Below are 21,228 nucleotides of genomic sequence, written 5' to 3'. Positions count from 1 at the left end.
AAAAGAAATTTTACACACACATTGAGTACACAGAAAAGACACAAAAATGAAGTAAAAACATTTAAAGCAGATTGTCTTTTATTTGAATACTGAACATATGGTAAGTATACAGAGTACACAGAAAATGGGATCTTTTTCAAGGAAAAATGCAGGCAGCAATACAATTAAAACATAAAAAACATAATTTCTAAGATAACACAAATGGCAACTAAATACACTAACATTCTCTGAATTCCACTTAGAGCATTCTATTATCTGATAAGCTGTACGTAGTTTAATTCAAACTTATTTCAGATGGATACCAGGAACTGCCTTTTAAAAAGAATGCCATGGGGGGGCTGGAGCTATAGCACAGCGGGTAGGGCGTTTGCCTTGCACGCGGCCGACCCGGGTTCGATTCCCAGCATCCCATATGGTCCCCTGAGCACCGCCAGGGGTAATTCCGGAGTGCAGAGCCAGGAGTAACTCCTGTGCATCTCCAGGTGGGACCCAAAAAGCAAAAAAAGAATAAATAAAATAAAAAGAATGCCATATACAGAAAACTAAACAAAGCAAACCAAAGATATCACACTTGTTATAGCTTAACAAAAGTAGTGCCTGACAATTAGAATACACTGGTTAAACGTTTTTGTTTAAAAAAACCCAAAAGCACTTTCTTTTAGAGATGATTGTTTCTTCTGTTTCTAATAGAATACTAAAATATTTTATTTTATATAACATAGCTTCTAAATAAGAAGAGCGTGTTTTCGTTTTCCATTCCTCTCGACTTCTCAGACCAGCAGTAAGACAAGTCTCAGGATCATCAGGAGGCTGGATAAGGTGAAAAGGAAAGGGGGATCGTTCACATGTGGCAGAAGGCAGGAAGGCCCCCGGCCCACCCCCCGACACTCAACATCTCTCCCCTATTTCAACTCCCTGCAACAGTGATGGCTTCACTCTCTCTGTAATCCAAATTCCCAGATATGACAAAACCAGCCACTTCACAATGCTCACTAAAAGAATGAGGACACACAGGACTTGCTATTCAGCAAATCTGACCTAAAGATTTATGATAAAAAGGTTTAAAAGGGGGGCCAGAGTGATAGCACAGCGGGTAGGGCACTTGCCTTGCATGCAGCCAACCTGGGCTCAATTCCCAGCATCCCATATGGTCCCCTGAGCACCGCCAGGAGTAACTCCTGAGTGTAGAGCCAGGAGTAACCCCTGAGCATCGCCCGGTGTGACCCAAAAAGAAAAATAAAAAGTTTAAAAGGAAAAATAAAAATTTCACAAAGTAAGTCCAAAAAAATCAATTTGAAAAAAAAATAATAATAACCCGGGCTGGAGCGATAGTATAGCAGGTAGGGCATTTGCCTTGCACACGGCCGAATGGGGTTCGATTCCCAGCATCCCATATGGTCCCCTGAGCACCGCCAGGAGTAATTCCTGAGTGCAGAGGCAGGAGTAACCCCTGTGCATAGTCAGGTGTGACCCAAAAAGCAGGGGGAAAAAAAAAGAAAAAAGAATCAAAGAGAAATTTGGGGGAGTGGAGGGATGGTAATAACATCACTATCTCAGAGACACCCCATTAACCTGGGTCTTGTTTTCCTCATCTGTGAATAAACACTGCTTCTAATTCTACCACCAAATATCATATTTAGAATTGAGCTAAAATTGGAAAGCAGCTCTTTCTAATTACAGCTCTCTCCCAAACACACAGCCATACTAGAAAATTCTACCGAAGAGTATAAAGAAAATTGATGCCTGCAAAGAGGTTTAGGGATAAACACCCATGTTTCAAGTGTTTTATTCCTACCTTAACTCTTTAACACACATTTTGAAAATACTGAGATTCCCCCTTTAGGTAGTCGTTTGTTCGTTTTTTTTCTTGTTTTAAGCCTTTTTTGTATATTGCTAAGGTTTTAAATGCCACAAAAGAGTTTTGGAAAACATGCCTGTTTGATACTCCATTAAGTATTTTAACAAAGCTTTTACTTAACGTTGAACTTTAGACTGTTTCTAGTTCTTCAGGTACAAATGAAGTCAAAATAAATGTAAGACTTTGTATGCATCAAATTATATCTTTTGGACTTGATTCCAATAAGTGAAAAGGCATATCAAAGGCAATAAACATATCTGTCTTTCCACTTAGAAAAGCTGCTTCCAGGAAGACTTTGCAAGGTGGACTGGAGCGATAGTACAGGGAGTGGGGCATTTGCCTTGCACGCCACAGACCCAGGTTTGATATCCGGCATCCCATATGGTCCCTCTAGCACTGCCAAGAGTGATTTCTGAGTGCAGAGCCAGGAGTAACCCCTGACCATCACCATTGTTTAAAAAATGTGTGACCCAGGGCTGGAGCGATAGCACAGTGGGGAGGGCATTTGCCTTGCATGCAGCCAACCTGGGTTTCATCCCCGACATTCCATATGGTCTCCCAATCATCCCCAGGAATAATTCCTGAGTGCAGAGTCAGGAGTAACCCCTGAGCATCACTGGGTGTGACCCAAAAAGAAAAAAAAAATGTGTGACCCTCCACACCCCTAAAATATATATATATATGTATATATATATATAAAATCAATAATAAAAGAATTTGCAAGGTTATCTATAAATTTTTATATGACAACATATTTATTCTCATGATTAAAATTACACTCATATTAAAACTAAAATTGTCATCAAATGACAAGAACTAGAGGCTCTTTATAAAAAAAATACTATGTTTTCTCCCACAAAAACTGGCAGATTATCACTCTGTCCACATCTCAAAGAAAATATCAGATTTAAATGCATACTTTTACTGTCTCCAGTGGGGAAATCCAGATGGAAAATAGATTTATTCTGTAGTAGCTATGTACATGTGATCCAAAACAACATCCAGTGTATTTTATTTAAAAATATGTGTGTGTGTGTGTGTGTGTGTGTGTGTGTGTGTGTACAAACATATTCCAGTGCATATCAAGCCTAAAGACTGACAGACTGCATGCTATTTTAAGGTTTGGGGTTTGTTTTTATTTGGTGTGGAAACTTGGGGCTGGATTGGGTAGGGCATTTGCCCTGCATGTGGTTGACCTGGGTTCGATTCCCAGCATCTCATACGATACCCTGAGCACTGCCAGGAGTGATTCCTTAGTGCAGAGCCAGGAATAACCCCTGAGCTTCACCAGGAGTGACACAAAAAGAAAGAAAAAAATTGGTGTGGGGACCACAAGGCAGTGTGAGAACCCAGGAAGCACCAGGGAATGTGTCCCAGAACTTCACACAGGCAAGGCACTTGCTCTGTTACCTGCAGCACGATATGCCCGGCCCCGAGACTGGAAGGTTTTCATAACCAGGCTTATGGTGCTAAAAAATGACCTTACCCTTTTAAATGAAAGTGGACTTTTTGAACTTCAAAATGACATAGGCAAGCTTCTATCCAAAGAGTTGTTCTTACCTTACACCTGCAACCAGTCCAGCTGGCATTACTTTCTTGGATCTCTTAAACCTCACGCCCATGATGGTGGTGAGGAAGAAAGCTGTAACTGAAAACCAGACCGTGGCATGAACCAGAGTTCCAAACCTGTCATCAATGCTTGCTTGTGAAACACAGGAAGATATTATTTCACTGTCAATTTTTATTTTTTTCAAACAGGGGGCTCCCAAGCAGCCCTCAGGAGTCCCAGGGGCCTCTCAGAGATACTCAGACTCAGGTGCTCATAATGCTGCCATCCACAATGGACTTCCCCAACCCACTCCTGCCTGGTGGTACTCCGGGAGCTATGAGGTGCCAGGGATTGAATTTAAGGCCTGTAGCCCTGACTCTTGATCCATCTCCCTGTCCCCCACTTTAGCTTCCAAATATATTAATTATTACGTGTAAGTATTGATTTTGTTTCCTTGGGAATTTTCTATATTCTAATATATGAATTATTATGTGTAAATATGAAACTGCTCTATTAAAATACTTTATAAAAGATGGGGTCAGATGGGAGCTGGAGCCATACCACAGCGGGTAGGGACTTTGCCTTGCACGCGGCCAACCCGGGTTCGATTCCCAGCATCCCATATGGTCCTCTGAGCACCGCCAGGAGTTATTCCTGAGTGCATGAGCCAGGAGTAACTCCTGTGCATCACTGGGTGTGACCCAAAAAGAAAAAAAAAGGGGGGGAGGGTCAGACCAATAGGACAGTAAGTAAGGTGCTTGCCTTGCACATAGCTGACCCAGGTTCGATCCCCAGCACTATATATGTTCCCCCAAGCCCACCAGGAACACAGAGCCAGCAGTAAACCTTCAGCATCCCTGGGTGTGGCCCCCAAACCAAAATAAAATAAAATACTTCATAAATGATCAGAAAAGGTTTTGAGTAAACAGGCAAGTTAAAATCCACTTCTAAAAAAAAAAAAATCATTCCTGAAATAGGCTTCAAGAAAAAAAAAGGTCTATCTCAAAGTTGAATTTCTATTTATAGAACATTCCTCAAAGGCTAGGAATGTGTCTTATTCAACTTTTTTCAGGAAAACAAGGCAATAAGCATATTTGGACCCTTAGGAGGCAATTAACTGAATGTAGGGGAAAACAATCAGTATCTTTTTTTTGGAGTAAGATCTTAGGAATAAAAGAATGCTAAGAAGTTCATTGTTTAGATCTACAGTATTCCACTGTAAGAAATTTTATGCTGAGAGATTAAGTAGCAATAGTCTTAAGTAATAATATATTAAAAAGCATCATACCAGCCTTTCAGGAGCCTGACCAAATAGAGAGAGAGAGGTGGTTTTATGTAAGAGATCAAGGCACTGATTCCCAATTTAAGATGAGCTTTCAAGAAAAATTATTTACTGTTATAAACAAAAAAAAAGAAAGGCTGGAGGAAGAATATAGGACTAAAATATTTGTCTTATATACAGCTGAGCCTGGTTTTATCTCTGGCACTGCAAATGAACCCCTAAGCACCACTCCAAGTGATCCCTGAGCACTGCTGGATATTTTCAGCCCCAAAACTACAACAAACAAACAAAACCCCACACAAGCAGGGCTGAAAAAATAGTACAGCAGGTAGGGGTTAGCCTTGGATGAAGTTGACTCGGGTTCGATGCCCAGCACCCCAAAGAGTCCCCCAAGCCTGCCAAGAGTTATTCCTACACAGAGAGCCAGGAGTAAGCCCTGAGCACCACCAGGTGTGGCCCCAAACCAAAATCAAACAACCCACCCCTCTCCCACAAAACCAAATAACCAAAATGGTTGACAATAAGCATCTAAACCATTTAACAGCACATGAACAAAAAGTTCAATATATCTTCTTATTCTTCAGACGCAATATTATTATTAAAAATATTGCCAAGGGCTGGAGCGGGTAGGGTGTTTGCCTTGCATGTGGTTGACCCAGGTTCGATTCCCAGCATCCCATATGGTCCCCTGAGCACCGCCAGGGGTAATTCCTGAGTGCAGAGCCAGGAGTAACCCCTGTGCATCGCCGGGTGTGATCCAAAATATATATATATATATTGCCTAGGCTGGGGCCAGTGATAAAGTACATGGATAGACATGGATTCCATCTTTGACAGAGAGAGAAAGGGAAAGGGGGGAAGAGATAGAGAGGGGGTGTAGAAATAGAAAGACAGAGGGAGACAGAGAGACAGAGACAGAGAGAGAGAGACAGAGAGAGAGAGACAGACAGAGCACAAAAGGCAGCAGCTTCAGGTTCAATTCCTGATACCTAAGGGTCCTCCAAGCACCAAGCCAGGGGTAGCCTTGAAAATTGTTGGATGTGGCGCAAACTACCCACTATCTCCCCAAAGAGCCCCTGGCTCCTATTTAATTTTTTTTCTAATCATCAAATTTTTCTCCCTCAGATACAAATTCATATAATTTGCGTTGTTAGGTTGTCTCAAAGCAAAATAGATGCTCAAAGTTATTTGTGAGCTCAGTGAAATAACACAAGGCTCTTTCTTTCTAAGTATTTTCACAGCAGCACAAAATACACTAAAAGAGACATTAAGGAGATGAGTGGGAAATATGGACATAATTCATCACTTTCTGTCATTTTATTATTCCCTTATATTTTTATTTTTATTATTCTTTATGTCATTTTATTATTTATTTATAAATAATGATAAACAATTATCATTTATTTATAGTCATATTCTGAGTTGGAAGGCCTGGGAGCAGTATCATTCTTTTTGACTGACTAGGCAGGGCTGGAACAATAGCACAACAGGTAAGGCGTTTGCCTTGCACGCAGCTAACCTGGGTTCAATTTCTCCGCCCCTCTCTGAGAGCCCGGCAAGCTACCGAGAGTATCTCGCCCGCACGGCAGAATCTGGCAAGCTACCCATGGCATATTCGATATGCAAAAAAAGCAGTAACAACAAGTCTCACATGGAGACGTTACTGGTGCCCGCTCGAGCAAATTGATGAGCAACGGGATGACAGTGATACAGTGATACAGGCAAGTAAAGGAATTGTGTCCAGTCTTGACACAGACAATTGGCCACCAACATCCACATCTGAATTTTCCAGTAGACCTAGGATGGGGCATCAGAAAAGTTTCCATCCTTTCAGCATGAAGTGGGAAAATGCTTACTTACATAGTGACAGTTTGATGTCTCGCCTGTCGTTGGAGACACGGTAAGCTCCATAGCCAGCTAGAAACCCCACGCCAAGGCCAGCAATCAGAGACGGAACACCCCCTGGAAAGAAAGGAAGATGGACCCAGAAAGATCTCTGAATCAGAGGATTTCTTCCCATGATTTGGACTATGACACGTGCACCTTCAGATCTATTTCCTCCTGGCACTGTAACTGGGTGAAGCCTAGTTATGAACCGACTTATTTAAGGAGCATTTCAATGAAAAATGACCATTCTAGGCCAAACCTGAAATACAAAGTAAGGGGTAGCTTTGAGGAGATGCAATCATTCACTTGAGAGAACAGGAAAGTTGGCCTTTTAGGAACGATTTGCACATCAATTAAATGATCTTTTGCTGACTTATCAATGCCACTCATTCCTTCCCTCCTTCTTATTCTCCTCTCTGCATCTTTTTATTCCAGGATTATGCTAATGAAAATCAGATGCAATGACCACAGAGGCAGAGTGGGGGTGTTCTGTGAAGCCCAACAACGGTTCTGTCATAGTTAATAAAAGCAAACGATTCTCGGGGCTGGAGCAATAGCACAGCGGGTAGGGTGTTTGCCTTGCATGTGGTTGACCCAGGTTCGATTCCCAGCATCCCATATGGTCCCCTGAGCACCCCCGGGGGTAATTCCTGAGTGGAGAGCCAGGAGTAACCCCTGTGCATCACCAGGTGTGACCCAAAAAGCAATAAAATAAAATAAAATAAAAAATAAAAGTAAGTTTAAAAAACCGACCAATTCTTGAGTCGAGCACAACCTCAGGTATCAGGACTGTGAAGAGTGGTGTGATGCAAGGCCCTGGCTTTGATCCCTGGCACCACAAAAGGAAATGAACAAAACTAAAGCTGTCCAAACCCAGAGAGGAATGGGACTCTGAGGAGACATGGGGTGGCCCCAGATGCTGATGCGGCCAGCCAGCCTCTACCCCAGCAGCACCAGACCAGCAGAAGCACTTCTGGTGCACTGGGCAGTGGGTCTACACCAGTGACCCCCTGATCGGAACATACCTGGGCCTCACGGCACAGAACCCGGCTGGCGGCATCTCTCCCATTCCAATCCCTCAGAAGGGCTCACGGCACCTCAATCATTAAAATAGTACAACAGGCGGGCTGGAGAGATAGCACAGGGGGTAGGGCGTTTGCCTTGCACGCGGCCGACCCAGGTTCTAATCCCAGCATCCCATATGGTCCCCTGAGCACCGCCAGGGGTAATTCCTGAGTGAAGAGCCAGGAGTAACCCCTGTGCATCGCCGGGTGTGACCCAAAAACCAAAAAAAGAAAAAAAAAATAGTACAACAGGCAGGTGGCCAAGCCAGTTTCAATCACCAGAACCATGTATGATATGGTCCCCTACCCCCACCAGGAGTGATCCTTGGGCACAGAGCCAGAGAAGCTCTGAGCACCACTGGATGCGGCCCAGAAACAAAATAAAACATGCACAAAATCTTCATAGGAAATTCAGACTGCAGCTGGGGCTAAAACATATTTCTCTTTGACAGAGATAAAGGAATTACTTCAGATGTGATATAAAAATGCTTAATATGTCCCCCAAAAATGGCGGGGGGCGGGGGTTGGCTGAAGTCATAGTACTGCAGGTAGACACGCTGACCCAGATTCCATCCCCGGCATCCCATATGGTCCCCTAAGCATTGCTAGGAGTAATTCCTGAGTGCAAAGTCAGGAGCAATCCCTGAGAATCACTGGGTATTGTCCAAAAAGACAAAAAAAAAAAAAAATCAAACACCTTTTTGCAATGCAAATATAAACATTATTTTGGGTTTGTTTTTTTCTTTCTTTTTTTTGTAAAAACAAAATTCTCATCTCAAAATGAAAGAGTAGCTTTAAGAAGATGAAATCATTCACTATTCATGCAGTTGATAACAACAGGTGAAAGAGCCCCAGAAACCCCAGTTTGGAATGGGGATATATCATCCCTTCCACAACATGGCCATCCTCAGCACGCCTTTCGCTTCTTATACTTACATACCTGTAGATAATCCTAACATAACGATTCAGTCACCCTCAGCCAAGATCCTGAACCCTTCAGTTAAAAAAAAAATCCGTTTGGAGGCCAGAGAGATAGAATAGGAGGTAAAACACTTACCTCACACACAGCCAACCCAGGTTTGATCCCTAGCACCCCATATGGTCCCCGGAGTCTTGTCAAGGGTAATCTCTAAGCACAGAGCCAGGAGGAAGCCCTGAGCACTGCCAGCTGTGGGCCATGCTTCCCCCGACCCCCACAATTTTTCAAAATTTTAAAATAAAAACAAATTAAACCAAATCTGGTTTGGGCTTACCTTTTCGTTTGTATCCCAAGATGCTTCCAAATGTCAAAAGGGCTGCATACCCAAAACCAATAAAGTCCATTGGCCCTGACGCAACTCTAAAGCAAGCAAGGAAGGGACAAGTTTTAGAAGCCAGTTCGGAAGAGCTAGCCTATCAAGAAACTCGACGTACCCACCTCGTTATGAAAATTATGTTCTTTAACACACTGGGAGACGGATCTTTCCCTGTCACCATACTCAGCGACTGTCCCCCAAGCCAAGCATGCCCACCTGCACCCAGGGAGCCACGTCAGGCTGACTCCTTTCTCTGTCCTCACGGGTGGCCGTGCTCTCAGCGATGGGCTTCCCGCTGTCCTCCCTGCTGTGACATGCCAGTATTCATATTTCCCTTCTGAGCCTGAAACGCCCTCCCTTTCCTCTGCCCAGCCACCCCTCTACCTCTGAACCTGCACCCTCCAACGTGGCCCTTCTAGACCCCCTCCCCAGCCACATTTTGCAGCCTGCACACCTACAGGTCTGGAGCAAACGCTCTGTTCCTTCCCCAGGCCATCTCTCCAGCAAACCCACCATGCAAGCCTTTTGTCTGTACAGGTGCATGCTGGGTGCCCCAGCCCGCTTACACTTACTTATTGACTGAAAAGGGACAGCACAGATCTTTGTCAATTAAACCAAAGATTCTCTCTCTTTTTCTCTCTCTCTCTTTCTTTCTTTCACTCTTTTTCTCTCTTTCTTTCTTCCTTCCTTCCTTCCTTCCTTCCTTCCTTCCTTCCTTCCTTCCTTCCTTCCTTCCTTCCTTTCTTTCTTTTTTCCTTCCTTCCTTCTTCCTTCCTTCTTTTCTTTTCTTTCTTTCATTTCTTTCTTTCTCCTTTTTGGGTCACACTCAGCGATGCTCAGGATTACTCCTGGCTCTGCACTCAGGAATTACTCCTGGAAGTGCTCAGGGGACCATATGGGATGCCAGGGATCAAACCTAGGTCGGCCGCAGGCAAGGCAAACTCCCACCTGGCTCTCTGGCCCTACAAGATTCACTCTAAACCCTCACTTTGTCACTACTGTTAGGAGGCAGTGCCTCTGAGCTGGCAGAGACATGTGCCTCACCAACACTGGATCTCAGAAAAAAAACAAATGAAGCCCCAGTGCCCTGTTGCTTCTACCCCACCGTGCCGCAAAGCAGCGGGTCAATCCCACTGAAATTCTGTCCAGTATTCTCTAAGATGAGGAAGAAAGTGTACTGGTCAGAGGGTGGAGGCATGGGTACTAACCACTTGGCTTTTGGTCTCTGGGCCATACTCGGCATCCCTAATACCATGCTGTCCCCCAAAGTGAGGCGAACAGTTGAGAATCTAAGGATTCTAAAGTTCCTGGAAGTTTTTTAAATACATGAGATTCCTTCTTCTTTTTTTTTTAATCTTACCTCTTTTACATTTATGTTTCTGATTTCTGTATATAAGCAGATGGCTTATGAGATTTCTGTGCATTTAAAAAAAATTTCTCACTGTCCATTACCTAAGTGGGTCAACTAACCTGATAAATTGGGTCTCTTATTCCCCGCAGCAAACTGAACCAGAAGAACAGAAAATGGGCTTGTGCTTACTGAGACTAAGTGGGAACTTAACTGGGTGGAGGTACCAGAGGGGACAAGATCTGAAGCACAGGAGGTGATAAAAGCACTGAAAAGGGGTCACGCAGAAAGTGCCTCACTTTCTGTGGGGAGAATCAAAACCAGGAACTCTCATTAGCATCCAGAGGTGATACAGCGCTCAAAAAGCATGTGCTGCCTGGATGGATAAGCAAGTAACAGTGAGAATGGGGATGGTTTTGAGCAATTACCATGACCCAGGCACTATTCTAAGACCTGACATCATCTCATTTCATTATTCCCATAAACCTCTGACAAGCACAGAGAAGGCAAGTATTACCTTTCAGGTCGCACAGCACAGTCCATTCTTAAGGTCTCATTCCTTTCAATTTCTTCCTTTTCTTTCCCTTCCTCCCTCCCTTCCTCTCTTCTTCCTCACTTCTTCCCTCCCTTCCTCCTTCCCTTACTTTCTTTCCTTCCTTTCTTTCTTTCCACACCTGGCTGTGCTCAAGGCTTACATCTGGCTCTGCACTCAGGGATCATTCTGGAAGGCTTGGGACCACTGGGGCATCGGGGATCAAACCTGGATCGGCCCCATACAAGACAAAGCAAGTTACTCACTGTACTATCTCTCTGGCCCTTCCTTTCACACCTGGCCACACCCCACAGTGCTCAGGGGTTACTCTTGATTCCGCACTCAGAAATTACTCCTGGTGGGGCTTAGGGGACCATATAGAATGCTGGGGATCGAACCTGGGACAGTCACATACAAGGCAAAAGCCTTACCTGTTGTACTATCTCTTAAGCCATTCCCTTCACATTCCTAAGGCCTCATTTCTTCCTATGCACTAGCAATACCTCTCACTAAGTTAGCTTGGGGGGGAGAAGGAACTACATTAATGCAACCAGTATTCCTCTGTAGCACTGTAGCACTGTCATCCCTTCCCGTTAGTCATCGATTTGATCAAGTGGGCACCAGTAACGTCTCCATTATGAGACTTGTTATTACTGTTTTTGGCATATCAAACATGCCACGGGGATCTTGCCAGGCTCTGCCATGTGGGCGGGATACTCTTGGTAGCTTGCCGGGCTCTGAGAGGTATCGAACCCAGGTCGGCCGCATGCAAGGCAAACTCTCTACTAGCTGTGCTATCACTCCAGCCCAACTGGCATTCCTCAGAGTTTTAAATTCTTCTTTTTTTTTAAAAAAAAGGGTTTTATTTAGAAATTTCAAGGAAGGAGAAAGAGACTTTTTTTTTTTTTTTTTTTTTTTGGTTTTTGGGTCACACCTGGCGATGCACAGGGGTTACTCCTGGCTCTGCACTCAGGAAATTACTCCTGGCGGTGCTCAGGGGACCATATGGGATGCTGGGATTTGAACCCGGGTCGGCCGCGTGCAAGGCAAACGCCCTACCCGCTATGCTATCACTCCAGCCCCAAAAGAGACTATTTTTTAAGGGGGGGTGGTTTTAAGTTTTATGTTTTGTTTTTTCTTTTTGGGTCACACCCAGCGATGCTTAGGAGTTACTCCTGGCTCATGCACTCAGGAATTACTCCTGATGTAGCTCAGGGGACCATGGAACCATGGGACCATGCTGAAAATCAAACTGGGGTGGATGGCGTACAAGGCAAACATGCCCTACCTGCTGTACTATCTATCACTCCAGCCCCAAGTTTTAAACTATTGGTGGATCATTTCTACTGGCCTCACGGTTTACGGCTTGTGACCACACTGCACTCACCACATAGAGTTGTGTCCCCAGGGTGTCCTGATCTCCCACCAGGACTTTGGATCTTCAACCCAATGAACATCTCATATTCAGTCTTACTAACTTCCTCAAAAACAGCGAATTAGCTCCTTCTGTATGCGTAGCTTCAAACCTGAAGCTGCTTCTCACTGGCTGCGTAACACTAGGCAAATACCTTAACTCTTCTGTAGCTTTTTCCGCTCCATCATTAAAATTAAACAAAATGATCTCCCAGGACTGTGAAACTTTAATGTGTTAATGAACACTCTAAGGGCACCGTTCCTGCACCTGGCACACACTGAACACACAAGAAACATCAGCTGCTCTCGTGGTGATTCTGGCCCTCTCCAATCTCCACAACTATCTTTAAGCCTGAAAAGGACAGACTAGGAATGTGTGACTAAAGGCCCAGTCCCTTAATCTCCCTACAGAACTGTGCTATGTAGGAGGCAAAAACAAAAACCGATTCTGAATCATTGCAGGAACTTTCTGTACCCAACAGCGCAAATCAGGCAAAAAGCAATCAAACCAACAGTGGAACTGGCTCCTCTCCGGCCGGCCAGCTGCACACCTGAAAGCCAGAGGCTGTGTGATGGTGTCAGTCAGGGACCGAGTATGGGGAGTATAGGAGCAACCGTGTGCAAGACACGCCACGTCCTAGATGCAGTGTTCAGCAAGGCCGGGACGCATCTCATCCCAGGGAGCAAAGTTGCAAAATGACTTCATGCTTCTGCAGAAAATCAGGTGACAGGGCTCCGCCTTGGCCCTGGCCCCTCCAAAATTCGGGGAACCTACAGAGATTTCTCCGAAAACATAGCATTGAAAGCACTCTCCCACGTTGATTATCAATAATCACCGACCTTCGAACTCCCTGGGGTGGCAACGGAGGGAAGAGAAGAGGGGGGAGGCCAAAAGCCAGGTCCAAGAGCCCCACCCACTCCCTCGGCAGCCCAGCTCCAGGAAGGAGGGTGGGGAACCCTGGACCTCGAGAAGGACGGTGAGCAGAACGGTGGGTGGAGAGACTCGTCCCCGATTTTAAGCTAGGAGCGCACCCCCAAGCCCGGGGAAAGCCTCCCAAGCTCCTCGGCAGCGTCAACGGCTTATTTCTGCGTCTAGGCAAGAAAGATCCAGGCTAAGAAAGGTCTCTGGGGCGGCGGACAGCTCACCTGCAGCCCCGGGCGGTCAGGCGAAAAAGCGGGGGCCAGTCGCAAGCAAACGCGGTCGCTGATGCCCGGAGATGGGGCTCCACTCCGGCGCCTTCCGATTCGGCGCCACCTTCGCACGCGCTGCGGGGCCGCGGGTTCCGGGCCCGCCCTCCCGGGGGCGCGCCCCGCGCATGCGCCGCGCCAACCCCCCTCCCCACCCCGCCGGCCCTGCCTATTCCCGGGTGCCCAGAAGTCCCAGGCGGTGTGTTCCATCCGCCGCGCCTTCCGGCCCGGCTCCGGGATCGTCAGCCCCCTGCCAGGTAAACCAAGCGTGTATGGGCTCGGAGTCTCTATGCAGCCAGAAACCCAGAGAGCCCGGTTCTTGGCCAGGATGCTCGTTATTCCAGGATCAAGTGTGCTTTTAGCCAGTCAGGTCTTTTGCAGACTCGCCAATTTTTTCTGGGGGAGGAAGTTCAAATTCAGACGTGATGTGGTTTCGCTGAATTAGGACTCATCTCCTAAATAGGATGCAAAGCCTTCGAGACCCCACACTACCAGGTTATGGAGAGGGCTGGGATAGTATCCAGGGATGAGCTGAGCCCAGGTTAGTGGTAAGGTTCCTTCCAAGAATTGAATTGTAAATTGACTTAATTGCTGTGCCTGCAACTCGTTCTGGTCCTGCCTTTCACGCACCTTAGGTGAGGTCCCCTTTCTCCTTATGACAGGCCTTCCTTCAAATTTGAAAAGGTGGTTATTTAGGGACTCACAAGCTTTCTAGGGATGCTGTAGACTTAATAGAATTTGAAGACACGCACGTGTTAATTCAAACCTTGTGAAAGTTATCTGTATGTGGGTAGGGGGGCTGACATGGGTCTGATCCCAGCACCCTGTCTCCTGAGCATCCCCAAGAGTAGGCCTTAAGCACTGAAGCAATGCTCGGTATGGCCACCCTTCCTCTCCCCTCCCCCCCAAAGTACTTACGTTTCCTTAGTCATCAGACAGCCCTAGGAATCATCATTCCTGCAGCTTCACGGAGGCACTGTAGCAAGCACTAGAGGCTGGAAGGAGTTTCCCCTGCTCCCCTCTCCACTTCCCTCTCCTCAGACTTACAAAACATTTCCCAGTTTAAGGAAAAGGAAGGCTCGTCTTCAGCACCTCCAAACCTTCCAGCAAGTAACTTTCTTGGACTAAGTTCCTAACTTTTGAAATGATGCTAATAGAGCATGTAAGCCACTTGCCTTGCATACAGCTGACCCAGGTTCAATTAACAGCACCTTACACCTCATATGGTACCCTGGACCTTTCAGGAGTGATTCCTGCACACACACAGCTAGGTCTTATCTAAAAGCCATTGAAAAAAAAAGAGATTACTAAGGAGCCTCAGAGGCCCCTCCAGGCATTCATTGAAGTATGAGAATCTGGAGTATTTAATGAGTCCATCCTACTCAAGATATTTTCACCTAAACCTACAAGAAATGTTTGTACATGATGGGAATTTCATTCTTAGACATGTGGGACTTTATAGGTAGGGGACCAAGAGCTAATACAGTGGGAGACATCCCCAGCACCCCATCAGCAGTGATCCCTGAGTGCAGACCAAACCCCAAAGTAGTAAGTCCTAGAGCACATCTGGGTGTGACCTCAAAACTTACAAGATTTTGGGTAAAGGGGTCACACAAGCAGTCTCTAAGAACAGGGGGCAAGCAGCAAAGCTTTATCCACCTCTCCCTATCAGTAATTCTTTTTGTTCAGGAGCTACATTAGATACTTGACACGTTTTCAAACACAATATTAACTTTATTTAAGTAACAAAACCCTTTCCATCAACATGTAACTTAGAAAGTATTTCAGCCACTGCTCTGTTTGGCAGCCAGTCTTTTGTCTCTCTCTTCAGCAATGGTGAGGCGGATGCCTTTTCCTCGGGGAAGAGAAATCCATGGTTTGTTGCCTTTGCCAATCACAAAAATATTGGAGAGGCGGGTGGCAAAGCTATTGCCATTGGCATCTTTCACATGGACAACATCAAAAGAACCGGGATGTCTCTCCCGGTTGGTGATCACACCAATTCTTCCCAGGTTAGCACCGCCGGTCACCATGCACAGGTTTCCAGTGTCAAACTTGATGAAATCAGTAATCTTGCCGGTCTCCAAATCAATCTGAATGGTGTCGTTCACCTTGATGAGGGGATCAGGATAGCGAATGGTGCGAGCATCGTGTGTCACCAGGTGAGGGATTCCTTTGGTGCCCACAAAGATCTTTCTCACTTTGCATAACTTGTACTTGGCCTCCTGCGGTGTAATGCGATGAACAGCAAAGCGTCCCTTGGTGTCATAGACCAGACGGAAATTCTCTCCGGTTTTATCAATGCTGATGACATCCATGAAGCCTGCAGGGTAGGTGACATCAGTGCGGACTTTGCCATCTATCTTAATGAAACGCTGCATGCAGATCTTCTTCACTTCATCTCCTGTCAGAGCATACTTCAGCCTGTTTCTTAGGAAAATGATGAGTGGAAGACATTCTCTGAGTTTGTGGGGCCCGGTGGATGGACGAGGAGCAAACACCCCCGTCAGTTTATCCAGCATCCAATGCTTTGGAGCTGCCACACGCTTCAGATGCTTCTTGGGACCACGAGCCATGGTTGCACTAGCGACCAAGGGCTATTTTCAAGGCGACTCCTTTGAAATCTGATGAAACACACAAGATAAAATACATAACTAAGAAAGCCAATTCAATTGAAATACATGTATCAAACTACTGAACTTTAAAAACTGACATAAAATTACCGAACATTTAAAACTGCTTTTTTAAGTCTGTTAAGATCCAGGAGCGAATTTAATAACATGTTTAAGAAGTGGTGCACAAGCCAGAATCTGGAAAAAACCCGAATGCCCTAGAACAGATGACTGGTTGAGGAAACTTTGGTACATCTATACAGTGGAATACTATGCAGCTGTTAGAAAAAAGGAGGTCATGAATTTTGTATTTAAGTGGATCGGCATGAAAAGTTTCATGCTAGGTGAAATGAGTCAGAGAGAGAGAGACAGACATAGAAAGATTGCACTCATCTATGGCATATAGAATAACAGAATGGGAGACTAACACCCAAGAATTGTAGAAATAAGTACCAGGATGTTGATTCCATGGCTTGGAGGCTGACCTCACATTCTGGGGAAAGGGCAACTCAGAGAAGGGATCACCAACTATAATGTAGTTGAAGGCCATGCGGGGGAAGGGAGTTGCGGGCTGAATGAGGGCTAGAGACTGAGCACAGTGGCCATTCAACACCTTTATTGCAAACCTCAACAGCTAATTAGAGAGAGAACAGAAGGGAATGCCCTGCCAGTGGCAGGGTGGGGTGGGGGGAGATGGGATTGGGGAGGGTGGGAGGGATGCTGGGTTTACTGGTGGTGGAGAATGGGCACTGGTGAAGGGATGGGTTCCCGAACTTTGTATGAGGGAAGCATCAGCACAAAAGTGTATAAATCTGTAACTGTACCCTCACGGTGGTTCACTAATTAAAAATAAATAAATTAAAAAAAAAAAAGAAGTGGTGCACAAGAACCTTAGATATCCCTAACATCTCAGAGTCCTACTGATTGGAAATAACTGAAACTATTATGGGGACTTACTGCCTATTTCAAATTGAAAGAAACCTTCATTTTAAGGTTAGTGAAAATACCCATTGCTTCTCTGCTATCCTAGTTCTCAGGTCTCCTGCTCTAATAATCCAAGATTTCCTAAGTGGTATGCAATTTTACTGGAGAAAGGGAGAGCCAACCAAGAGACCAGCCGGTTGGCAGGACCTGTGACTGCCGACACCTCTAGAAGCAGATTCCCAAGTCCAAATGTTATCTTCAAATTATTTCAGAAATCAGTTTGTATCATTTCTCCTAGGACCATCCTGACTTTAATGACCAATTCTTAAGAAACAAGATCTTTAAGGGCTTATTTTACAAAGTCTACTTAGATCTTTTATTATTCTTATTCCACCTTCACGTATCATTTAGGACCTCTCCTACAGTAAATTTTAAGTACCCCAATATGCTACAGATATTTTGAGTACAAGTATAAATCAAATAAAAAACATGAGTCTTCCAAAGACGACTATGAGGGTTCTTAGGACACAGGACACCTGGACTCAATACCTGGTACTACAGGGTCAACCAAGCACTGAGTGCAACCCCTGTGCACCACTGCTTGGCACGGCACCCAAACAAAAAGAGTATGAATAGAACTGTCACTGTCATCCCATTGCTCATCAATTTGTTCGAGTGGGCACCAGTAACATCTCTCTATTGTGAGACTTATTTGTTACTGTTTTTGGCACATCCAGTACACCACAGGTAGCTTGTCAGGCACTTAAAAAATATTTCTATCCCAGAGAATTCCAGATCAAGACAATTTGTGGAAACTGTACAATAACTTTTTCGCAAAAACCATTCTCTGCCCCCGCATTATTCTAAATTTTTTTTAACTGTTTTGCTTCACTTAAAAAACACTTTGTTTTGACCATACAATACGGAACTTTTTTTTCCCCTTTCCTTCTGCCGGTAACATATTTCTAAACTAACTGCAGTCCTCAAAACCTCCTTTGGGGCTGGAGTGATAGCACAGCGGGTAGGGCGTTTGCCTTGCACGCGGCCAACCCGGGTTCGAATCTCAGTATCCCATATGGTCCCCTGAGCACCGCCAAGGGTAATTCCTGAGTGCAGAGCCAGGAGTAACCCCTGTGCATCGCTGGGTGTTACCCAAAAAGCAAAAAAACACAAAACCCTCCTTTGTTTCCCTCATTCAGCGTCAAAACTGACCACAAAGGCAAATTCACCAGTATAGCCAAGGGACTGCTGCTACCCCTAAGGTAGACACCGTAAGTCACAGGCACTCTGGGGAGCAAGGGTGGAAGGCTCCACCGTCACTGGGAGCCAGCCACGACAGCGGTCCAGAGAAAGGTGTTAACCCCTGCCAGTCCAGGACACTGGGAGGCGGGGCTGCTTTCAGCTCCTCTGGGGCCAGGATCAGAGTTTAGCTTCAACCGTCGGGGTCGGCCTCTAGAACTACACACTTTTGAGTACGAAAATCCTTAGCTTACTAGGACCCTAGGAATGGGCTGGCAGGGGAGGGGGGTGAGGGGGAAAGGGTGGACGAGGAGGAAGAGGCGAGGCCGGGAAGACAAGCCAGGGTGAGGCAGGGGGCGGGGAAGCGAGGAGGAGTGAATGCGGGCTTGCAGAAAACCAGGATGGGCGGGGAGCAAGGCCGGAGGGAGGAGCACGGTGGGTGGGCGGAGAGCAGGGAGGAGCGAGGACGGCCAGAGGGAAAGGAGGGGCGGGGGGGGGGGTGGAAAACAGGGCGGGGAGGAGTGGAGAGAGGAAGAGCCGAGGGCAGGAAGCGAGGCCGAGGAGCCGGGCGGAGCGAGGAAGCGTGGACGGGAGGAGCGGGTGCAGAGAGGGCAAGGAGCCTGGAGGAGCGAAGAAACGAGGACGGCGAGCGACAGACGCGTGGACGGAACTGGGCTGTGGAGGGGACGCGGGCGGGCGCAGCGACGAGGAAGTGGGGCGGGGAGCGGGAGGAGCGTGGTGGAAGCGAGGGCGGGGAGCCGGGAGGAGCGTGGACGGGAGGGACCTCGTAGGAAGGAGGGCGGGGAGCCGGGAGGAGCGAGGAAACGAGGGCGGCCGGCGAGAGGCGCGTGGACGGGGCTGGGCCGTGGTGGGGACGCGGGCGGGCGCAACGAGGAGGAAGTGGGGCGGGGAGCCACGAGGAGCGAGGAAACGAGGGCGGCGGGTGAGAGGCGCGTGGACGGCGCTGGGCGGGGAGAGCCGAACGGAGGAGAGGAGAGCGCGGGGGGTTGGGGGGGAACGAGAAGCCGGGAGCGAGGCACTGACGAGGTAGGGGCGGCGGGAAGGAGTTAGAGCGAGGCCCCGCACGCCTGCCTCAGCCCCACGCGGCCCCAACTCCCTTTCCTCCCGGCCACGCCGCCCCGCGGCCCCTCACCACCGCGCCGCGTGCGCCCCAGCGTCACCGCGCGCCCGCCCGGGTCCCGCCAGGACGGCTCGGCCGCTCACCTCGGGAGGAGGCCTCGGCAGGCGGCTTCTAGGCGACGCCCGTCGCGGCCGCAGCTCGCACCCGCTCAGCCTGAACCACCTCACTTCCGCCGGCGCGGCGCGCTCACTTTATAAGGCCCTGATCCGGGAGGCGGAACCCCCGCTCCCGGGCGCGCGCTCATTGGCTGAGCCGGCTGACACTCAGCCGTGCGCCGGCGCCCCATGGGCGTCCAGGCGCGCACTGCAAGTCCCGGAAATCCGTGCGTGCTCTGAGAGCGCGGCGTCCCGCCGGGTCCCCCGCTCCCGCCCAGCGCCGCGACCCCCCTCCCCCCGCCCCCTCCCACCGCACGCTTCGGTGGCTTCTCGCCGCTGCCGACTAGCGCAAAACCATAAACGCTCGAATACTATAAACCAGACGTCAAGTTTAGAAACGCAAATACAAACGTGGCGCTAATTTTGAATTTAGGCCCTGGATAACGATTTCTAGACGAGAGGCAAAAAAAGGAGAAAAAAAAAAATTCCCGTCCGGCGCTTCCGGTTTGCCTCGGTGGGCGGCTTTTCCCGCGGAGAGGCGGTAGGGGGCGCTGGGCGCCCGCATTCCCCGCGGCCCCGAGAGGCGGGGTCGTCTGGGCAGTTATTTTCCAACGCCCGGAGCTTTGAAGCTCAGCAAACCGGGATGGGTAGAAAACTTGGGGGGTCTCCGTGGAGGGAACGGCGCGGCAGGGGCCTCCTCCGACGAATGCACGGGCAGAGTACGGATTCGGCAGCACAGCCGGGCCGCCAAGGACTCTCTCAGAATCTTGGGGCGGGGGTGCCCAGGGGGAGCCCGTCCAGCGCTTAGAAGGGCATTGGGGGGCCGGCCACAGTCCCGCGGGCAGGGCGCTGGCCTTGCACGCAGCGCGCCCGGGTTCTGATCCAGGCAGCCCCTCCCCCACCCCAGCCCCCCAGTAGTGGTCCCAGGGCTCAGTGATGCCACAGGAAGCCCTGAGCACCGCCGCCTGTGTCCTGCCCTCTGCACCCGTTTTTGAAAATTTCCCGAGATGAGGTTTTTCCTGCAAAACCCAGCACGGACATGTTCCCCGGGACCTGGGGCTTTCAAGTAACCAAGGATGGGCACTCAACATTTTTAAAGAAGCACCTGTGTGGGGCCTGTTTTCTGATCCTCTCTAAGCGTTTGACAGGTATTCACTCTGGTAATCTCATAACCCCCATGAGGTAGATACCATGTCATTCTTTTTTTTTGGGGGGGGCATCTTTTATAAGGTAGTTCACAGTATTTGATGACATTTAATATTCAAACACCAATCCCACCACCATTACATCTTTTTACCACCAAATTCGGGATGTTTCCATCTCAAGCCCCAATCCCTGTCCCAAAGCACAACCGAAATAATATATTTTATATTGTCTGTTATGAAGAATGGCTGAAAATGCTTACAAAAAATCATAGAGGAAACAGTGTGAAGATTGTTCTATTTTGGCGGGGGCCATTAAGACATTCTTCAGGATATCACACGTTGTTAAAGGTTGAGTGATGTGAGCTTCATATATATAAATATACATAAATATATATAAATATATATGCATATATATTTTCCTCTATGACTTGTTGTCTATTACCTGCACCCCATCAAATGTGGTACTTATGGAGAGTGAGTAGAGAGTGTCTTATGTGTCGCACAGCCGCAAATGCAGCTGCGGTCCAAGGATATGTTCACTCATGTGTGAGGCTTGCTGGAGCATGTGGGGAGCAGTCTTGAGCTAGGTGACCGTTGGGTTCTGGCTGCCAGGGCTGGGTCCCTTGGGACAGGGAGGACTTTCACCCACCCCCCTC

General features: G+C 47.6%; 2 protein-coding genes across 2 annotated transcripts; both read right to left on the bottom strand.

The window, feature by feature from the left end:
* Window positions 1-56: 56 nt before the first annotated feature.
* TMEM14A (transmembrane protein 14A) lies at window positions 57-13,535 on the bottom strand. The gene is made up of 5 exons (XM_055135659.1): window positions 13,375-13,535; window positions 8,894-8,979; window positions 6,550-6,651; window positions 3,419-3,506; window positions 57-810 (listed from the first exon to the last, which is right to left on the bottom strand). Exons 2-5 carry the CDS (start codon window positions 8,961-8,963, stop codon window positions 771-773), a joined length of 300 nt encoding a protein of 99 aa, XP_054991634.1. The 5' UTR covers window positions 8,964-8,979; window positions 13,375-13,535; the 3' UTR covers window positions 57-770.
* A 1,594-nt stretch (window positions 13,536-15,129) lies between these two features.
* On the bottom strand, window positions 15,130-19,533 carry LOC101557956 (40S ribosomal protein S4, X isoform-like). The gene is made up of 2 exons (XM_004605856.2): window positions 19,416-19,533; window positions 15,130-16,040 (listed from the first exon to the last, which is right to left on the bottom strand). The coding sequence occupies exon 2, from the start codon at window positions 15,990-15,992 to the stop codon at window positions 15,201-15,203; it is 792 nt and encodes a 263-aa protein (XP_004605913.1). The 5' UTR covers window positions 15,993-16,040; window positions 19,416-19,533; the 3' UTR covers window positions 15,130-15,200.
* Between the last annotated feature and the right edge of the window lie 1,695 nt (window positions 19,534-21,228).

This window comes from Sorex araneus, chromosome 4 (assembly GCF_027595985.1).
Source record: "Sorex araneus isolate mSorAra2 chromosome 4, mSorAra2.pri, whole genome shotgun sequence".
NCBI lineage: Eukaryota > Metazoa > Chordata > Mammalia > Eulipotyphla > Soricidae > Sorex > Sorex araneus.
The sequence above is the reverse complement of the archived record's forward strand: the minus strand, read 5'-3'. Positions and strand labels throughout refer to the sequence as shown.

Coding starts and splice junctions, on each gene's coding strand:
- LOC101557956 (XM_004605856.2), bottom strand. CDS start 15,992: ATGGCTCGTGGTCCCAAGAAGCATCTGAAGCGTGTGGCAGCTCCAAAG.
- TMEM14A (XM_055135659.1), bottom strand. CDS start 8,963: ATGGACTTTATTGGTTTTGGGTATGCAGCCCTTTTGACATTTGGAAGC. Junction 3,507..6,549: donor AGACATCAAACTGTCACTAT/GTAAGTAAGCAT, acceptor TCTGGTTTTCAG/TTACAGCTTTCTTCCTCACC. Junction 811..3,418: donor GGACTGGTTGCAGGTGTAAG/GTAAGAACAACT, acceptor CACCTTATCCAG/CCTCCTGATGATCCTGAGAC.